The sequence below is a fragment of the Fundulus heteroclitus genome, chromosome 21, assembly GCF_011125445.2.
Source record: "Fundulus heteroclitus isolate FHET01 chromosome 21, MU-UCD_Fhet_4.1, whole genome shotgun sequence".
In the NCBI taxonomy this organism is placed as follows: domain Eukaryota; kingdom Metazoa; phylum Chordata; class Actinopteri; order Cyprinodontiformes; family Fundulidae; genus Fundulus; species Fundulus heteroclitus.
In genome coordinates, this window is record NC_046381.1 from 5,342,660 (window position 1) to 5,349,963 (window position 7,304).

General features: G+C 39.1%; 1 protein-coding gene across 5 annotated transcripts in view; it reads left to right on the top strand.

Moving 5' to 3' along the window:
• Positions 1-7,304, top strand: part of myo3a (myosin IIIA) — a 95,998-nt gene that overhangs the window by 48,500 nt on the left and 40,194 nt on the right. For 4 of the 5 annotated variants that reach the window (XM_036125374.1, XM_036125373.1, XM_036125376.1 and 1 more), the window contains exons 8-14: positions 774-839; positions 926-1,081; positions 1,412-1,453; positions 3,854-3,950; positions 4,535-4,651; positions 5,240-5,344; positions 6,910-6,993. In XM_036125374.1, coding sequence (XP_035981267.1) covers positions 774-839; positions 926-1,081; positions 1,412-1,453; positions 3,854-3,950; positions 4,535-4,651; positions 5,240-5,344; positions 6,910-6,993 — 667 coding nt within the window. The remainder of the gene's footprint in view (positions 1-773; positions 840-925; positions 1,082-1,411; positions 1,454-3,853; positions 3,951-4,534; positions 4,652-5,239; positions 5,345-6,909; positions 6,994-7,304) is intronic. The other variant, XM_036125375.1, reaches the window with a different exon arrangement.

Sequence of the window (7,304 nt, forward strand, 5' to 3'; positions counted from 1 at the left end):
TTTGTCTCGTGCAGTTTACATGTATAAAGGTTCTTTGGGTCATAATAATCGAATAAAGTCAGCACATTTCAAAATAATCAACATGTTTTACTTAAAATCCATCTACACACATCCAAAGCACTTTAATTGGGCGGCACAGAACTCGTCTTCCTCTCAAGTCGCTCCTGTTACTTTTCGGCATGAGAAAACGTCTTTAATAGTCGCTACATTAGCTGAACGCGGTCCAAATAAATGCCCGATGCATCTGGCGTCTATATTTGCTGTTTTGTGTGATAAACAGGAGATGTATGTCCTCTCATTAGAGCAATTCATCGCTGTCAGAGCTGCTGTTAGTAAGGCCGGGTACATTAGCAGGCAGCGCTGACTTCTCTCCTATGTGCCAGAAACCTGCTTGTAAAAAGGTACTTAAAGCAGAACCAGGGATTATAGGGACTCCTTTGACTGCTGCTAAGTCTTTCCAGGTATAAGTGCTCAATGTTTCTGTTTAACAGACTGTTTTTTCCCCCCCAGTAGAAGCTTTTATGATAATTTGCATTGAAAAAAGTGTGTTTTCATATAATAAATCAGCCATGTTCATGCCACCCAGACACACAGGTTACTTATTGCTTCAGTCCATCTGGGGGAGAAAAAAAAAAAAAGCTCCTCGATGTCCTCTGTGACAAATGGTTCCAGTGTTGAGATTTCACTCCATCATTCCCATGTGCCTTTGTCCTCCGCCCCCGCAAATCCCATCTTATCTTTCTATTTATCTCTCCCGTTTCTTCCTTTAACAGAAACCCTCCGCCTACCCTCCACCAGCCGGAGCTCTGGTCAGACGACTTTAACGACTTTATCTGCAAGTGAGTGCCTCCGCTCCGGCGAGGATTGAGATGTCTTACGCCGAACGCTGAACGTGACGCGCTTCTCCCGTTCGTCTGCATCACAGATGCCTGATAAAGGACTTTGAGCTGAGGCCCAACGTGTTAGACCTGCTCCAGCATGTGTTCATCAAGCAGACCGTCGGCAGGGAGAGAATCCTGCAGAAGCAGCTGATTGAACTCATTGACCTCAATCAGCAAATTGGATTAATTGAAAAAACAAGGTATTGCACCCGTCGTGAATGCGTGCATCCCACATTTCCACCTTAAAATATATCGTGTTGCCTGTAAACCCCCTTGAAAAAAAAAAAAAAACACTAACCTCCCCCTTTATGTCAGTCGGTTTTATACGGCACGCTGAGGCTTAGCCTTTGCCGGCTGCATAATCCAAATTACCCTCCTTTCCGGATGTTTTACAAGCCCCGCCGTCCCCAAACAAACATCTCCTCAATCCTGCAGCGGCATCAGTGAAGGTGCAAGCTGTGCTCTGTGTGTAACACGTTGGTCTGTGCCTGTATGATCATGCAATGTTAATCCTATTTCTGTCATTTAAGCCATCATGGAAAGACAGACAGAAGTACAGACAGTAATGACAGGTAATGGATGTACTCGTGGCCTCGTATATATGCCACAGTAGGAGCTTTTTAGTTCAGTTAGATCTTGTTGTAGAAGTGATCGTGTTTGTGTTCCCCAAATAACCGCATTATCCGATGTAAGAGTCCTTGTGTGGTTTCCGTCGCTGTGACTGGTTATTTGTTTGAGGCTGTTTGATGTTGTTTCTCTTGTTTTTAATAGTCTCGCTGTTTAATTCTCTAGTTTACTGTAACATAAATTAAGTTTACTGAACATAAAGAAGCGTATTAGCTTTAAAATGCCAAAAAAAATCCTTTTAACCCTTAAATAAATAGCATTTTGATTCATGTATTTTACTGGAATTTCATGTTAAACACAAAGTAGTGTGTGTTTGTGAAGGAGAGGCAAATTATCTATGGTTTGCTGGGTTTGTTTTACTAGTAAAATCCAATAAATGTGCACTTCCACTGCATTTCATTTCATTTATTTATTTAAAAGGGGACAGTGTACATTAATCAACATTAAAACAATGTAAATGTACCCGAGTTAGCTAAGGAGTGCTAATTTTCATCGGTAGTCCCCCAGCCAGGTGTAAAAAAGGCAACCTTAAAAATAATCACAATTATAAAATCACAAGATAAAATTACAATGCCAGTTACATAAAAAACATTATGGTTAAGAAATACAATTCATGTAAAAAAATATAAATTATTTAAATACACACATCTGTGTGGCTCTTTTGGGGCAGGCCTTTACCGGATTTGCCCATCTAGAAACACGTCCGTGCTTTAATGCAGGTCAGTCAGGTGGGATGGAGAGTCCAAGTGAACATCAACGTTCATGTCTCGCTCTGGATTCTCAGTTGTATTTGGGTCTGGACTTTGACTAGGCCATTCTAACACATAAATATGCTTTATTCAAAACTACGTCTTTGGTAGCTCTGACTGTGTTGTTGCTCTTCTTGCTGGAGGTTTTCTTCCCTGCATTCTCCAAGCATATTTAGCTCCATGCATCTTCTTATCAACTCTGGCCATTTGCTGAAAACAAGCTCCCCCCCAGCATGATGCTGCCACCACCATGTCTCACAGTGGGGATGGTTTGTTCAGGTTGATGCACTGCAAAAACAAATCTAAAAACAAGTAAAATGTTCTTAAAATTTCTGTTTTTGTCCTAGATTTGAGCAGGTAAATAATATTATCTGCCAATGGAATGAGTATTTTGACCTCCTAAAATAAGATAATTAGATATACTGCACTTGAAATAAGATGATGGAGATGAGTTGTTCCTATTTTAAGTGCAAAATTCTTATTCCACTGGCAGATCATTTTATTTACCTGCTCAAATCAAGGACAGATACACTCAATTTAAGAAAACTGTTACTTATTTTTAGTTCCGTTTTTGCCGTGTGTCCAGTATTATTGTGACTGGTTGCATTCTTTTTTTCTTAGTTCATTAACAAAATATTATCGGCAGACAGTTTTGGGAACACTCTCCTTTCACGATTATGCACTGCTTTGTGTCCGTCGAACACGGTGGTGTTCAAAGTCAGCACTCAAGGGCCGGAGTCCTGCAGGTTTTAGACGTTTAAGTTTGAGTCAACATAGTTTATACAAATAAAATGGCTCCTTACAGAGCTGGGTGACAGGCTGAGGAGGAATTTAAGCCATTTCAGTCAGGTGTGTTGGAGCAAAGACAGCTAAACCCTGCAGGATGCCAGCTGTTGATGACTGGAGCTGGACACCCTGATCTAGGGCATCAGATCACAGTAAAATGCACTAAAGTTTGTAGCATTAAACAGGTATAAATGCATTTGCCAAGCAGCGTTTATTAGTTGTACTAAAGATGGAAACTTATTTTCAGTTTCAATAATTATTCGGTCAAATTTCTCACAGAAATAAAATACATGTACAAGTAAAGCTTGAAATTTTTTTTTTACCACAATAATGTCAGCATCTATGAATTTTCTTGTAGCTCAGGATGTATAGATTTCGATTAATTAAAGCAGAGCTGGAGAGATTTTCTGGAGTTTGTTTCTTTTTAGCTGTTTTTTAACCTACTGCCTCACTGACTTTGAAACCGACGGCTAGACTAAATAGACAGATAGAAGATTTTATTGTGCTTTCATTACGCCGCTGCTTTAGTAATCATCAACGTTCACTCCACTGGTTGTCCTTGTATTTCGAGCTTAGATTTACACCATTTGTGTTGATGTACAGCTATGCAGGAAAAAGTGTCAAGATGATGTAAAAGTATCAATAAAGACCCAATGTCGAAATATAGGAATGGTTTATTTGCTTATGAATATGCATACAGCCTATATAGATTTGAAATGTGAGGAAAGTGGTATTTTCTTTTACAATTTACATTAAATACATTTTTCCCCCCACAAAGTCAAAATCTTCACATATTGTTGTGAATTTCAGGCATGAACGCATCCACACAAAAAAAGGAAGCCACATGAAGACGCAAGCAGACTCAGACGAGGTTGACGACCTCGCCACCCTCGAGTTTCTAGATGAGGTAAAAACTAAATCAGAAGAAAAATCTAATAAATATATCAGCAGACCCAGGAACCAAACTCGGCGGCTTTTAAAAGCATTACAGGTCATTTAAAAACTCTCCCCACCCTTAATGTAACAGGTGAGAAAGGCGTTGATGTCTATTAGTCCTGAGTTGTGTCACCTGAATAATTGGCTCAAATCTGTGAGGCTGCTGTGGAAGCGCAGGAACTCTACATGTATCTCATTTAATGTAGATTTCTATTTGAAGTATTATTGTTTTTTTGTTTTCTTTTTGTTATATGGGGGGGGGGGGGTTGCTAACAGTTTATCAGATCTGGTCACTGCTTTAACGTCTCAAATATTGCAATCAGCCTCGGTTGCCAGCGGATATTTTTCTCCATCCATCAAAACCCAGAAGCTCGGCTGCTGCAGGTTAACTTAGAAGTGTTTAGACGTCAGTATTGATCCCCTCTTTATAAAAACAATATCCCACTAACAGACTGGCACCGACCAGTCTGTTAGTGGGGGGGTTTCTGCTTCATGGTGTCACTTTGAAGATTATTCAGGAATAAATAATTGTTTTAATTTTTTTTTCTGGGTCAGAATATAGTCACAGATCAGCTCCAGAGCCGCTACACCAGAGATCAGATCTACACCTATGTTGGGGACATCCTGATCGCCGTCAATCCCTTCCATAAAATGGAGATTTACGCTCCGCAGGTCAGTGAAGGATATGCTGGTTTTCCCTCTGTTTATTCTTTTTAAGCACGTTTGCTCCAACATTAAGTCACTGCCGCTTTTAAATCTCTACCTTTTCTTTTTGCAGTGTTATTCTGCCTCTTCTTCCCCACAATTTACCCTTTGATCAGCATATCTAGTGTTTACCTTCCATCTTTTGGGGCAGATATTTTACATTAACCCATTAGCGAATCCAAAAATGCTACACACTGCAAAAACGGAACTAAAAATAAGTAATATTTACTTAAAATGAGTGTATCTGTCCTTGATTTGAGCCAGTAAATAAGATGATTTGCCAATGGAATAAGACTTTTGCACTTAAAATAGGAAAAACCTCATCTCCATCATGTTATTTCAAGCGCAGGATGTCTAATTATCTTATTTTAGGGGTCAAAATACTCATTCCATTGCCAGATAATCTTATTTACCTGCACAAATAAAGGACAAAAACACACATTTTAAGAACATATGACTTATTTTTAAATCCGTTTTTGCAGTGCATTTATTTAATTTTCCTTCTGTTCACTTATTCCTGTGATTATCTTGTACAAATATTTCATCTTTTCTCAGCACACTAAGATGTACATCGGCGCTAAGCGCACAGCAAATCCACCGCACATCTTTGCAGTGGCGGATATTGCCTACCAGTCGATGGTGTCGTACAACACCGATCAGGTAACGCACTTCTTGAGACGCAAACTGCAGAGATTTGTTGCCATTTCTGTCGTTTTTGCTTTTTTTAGTCACTTAAATGTTCCAGATAATCCAACAAAAACCATTACCAGCCAAATATCAGCGGAATGAATACAAAAAGCAGTTTAGTTTTCAAAGTGTTTTTTTTAAGTGTAACAACAAAATTCAAGCCAGAAATATCCAAAGTTGTGCTTTTACTGCACCAAGTCACCGTTTTTAGTTTAATTTCAAAAACCCTGCCAATGCCTTTGTGTTGTCTGACCTGCAGGATCAAGAAATCGGTTAAAACAAATAATATAACATGACAAAGGCTCAAAGATCATGAAAAAGCCAAACCGTTTTTTAAGGTTTTGGGGCTCTAGTGAACCACAGTGAGAAGCCGTCATCCACAAATGGAGAAAACATGGAGCAATGGAGACCCTTCCCAAGAGAGTCCAGCCCACCATAATTACTCCAAGAGCGCATGGACAACTCATCCTGGAGGTCACGAAAGAAACCAGAATAATATCCAAATCACCGCAGATCTCGCCTGCCTCAGTTATAGTTATAGAGTTTATGATGCAACAATAAGAAAGAGACCGAACAAAAATGGCTTCCCTGGGAGAGTTCAGAGGACAAAACCACTGCTGAGCAGAAGAAACATAAAGGCATTGAGCGGGAAAACATCATATTGATCCCCGAGACTTTTGAGGGAATGTTCTGTGGGTTGATGAGACCAAAGTGCAACATTTTGTAAGGTGACTGTCCCGTTACATACAATGTAAAACTAACACATCACTTCAGAAACAGGAAGTCAACCCTACAGTCAAATATGGCGGCTGGTTTGTTCCTTCGGCACCAGGACGACTTGTCGTCATTAATGGAACCATGACCTCGAATTCGGCTTCTGCAGCAGAACACACCAGCAAGTCCACTTCTTAATCGCTGAAAACAAACAACATTACGTTTTTTTCTTTTTAAAAGTAGCCTAGTCAAAGTCTGCACTTAAATCCAGTGTAGATACTTTTGGTTTGACCCTAAACATATAGTTAATGTTCCAAAAACCTGCCAGTAGGGCTGAAATGAAACAATTTCTCTACAGTGATGGAAAAGACTCGTTGCCATTTATCACAAAGACTTGATGCCAAGGATGCGGTTCAACCAGTTATTAGGTTTAGGGGTTAATTACCATAGTTTCTCACATATGGCCATGTTGGTTTGGATCAATTTTACACTTAACAAATGAAACAACAATTAAAAAAATGCATTTTGTATTAAATCAGGTTGTCTTTCATAATATTAATGTCTTGATCTAAAATGTTTAAGATGTATAAACGAATGATAAACAGGGAAAATAAAATGACGGAGCAACTAAAAGGTATTTTATTTACCGGTCATTCGAATGGGTTTATAGACCTTTATTGTTACATACAGTTTTAGTGTGAAACCAATTTATTTTTACTAAATGTTCAGTTAGTTTTAGTATGATTGTAACTGTCTTCGTCGTTTGTGTTTGGGAGATTGTTTCAGGTCTATTAAACTTGGTCTCTGTGACTTTCTGAGTGCAGTGTGTTGTGATCAGCGGGGAAAGCGGAGCAGGAAAGACAGAAAGCGCCCATCTGTTGGTGCAGCAGCTGACGGTCCTCGGGAAGGTGAGCAAATCTCTTTATCCTGCTTTCTTAGAGTGAACATCCATTTGAAATCACTCAATTCCACCAAAATAATCCTGCCTTCATAACTTCTTCTAATTGTTTTGATTTTAATGGATTCCATATTACAGCTTTGACAGCGTAATCGTAATAGTCGGTGAATTTCCTTTCATTTTTAACCATCATCACCTCTCTCTGATTTATTATTCCTGTTTTAAGTGCTGCAGAAATAGTTTTTAACATTTGCATTTATATAGAAACATTTCAAAGCTACAAAAAGCAGGTTTGAACTGTGGGGCAGACTGCAGATATTC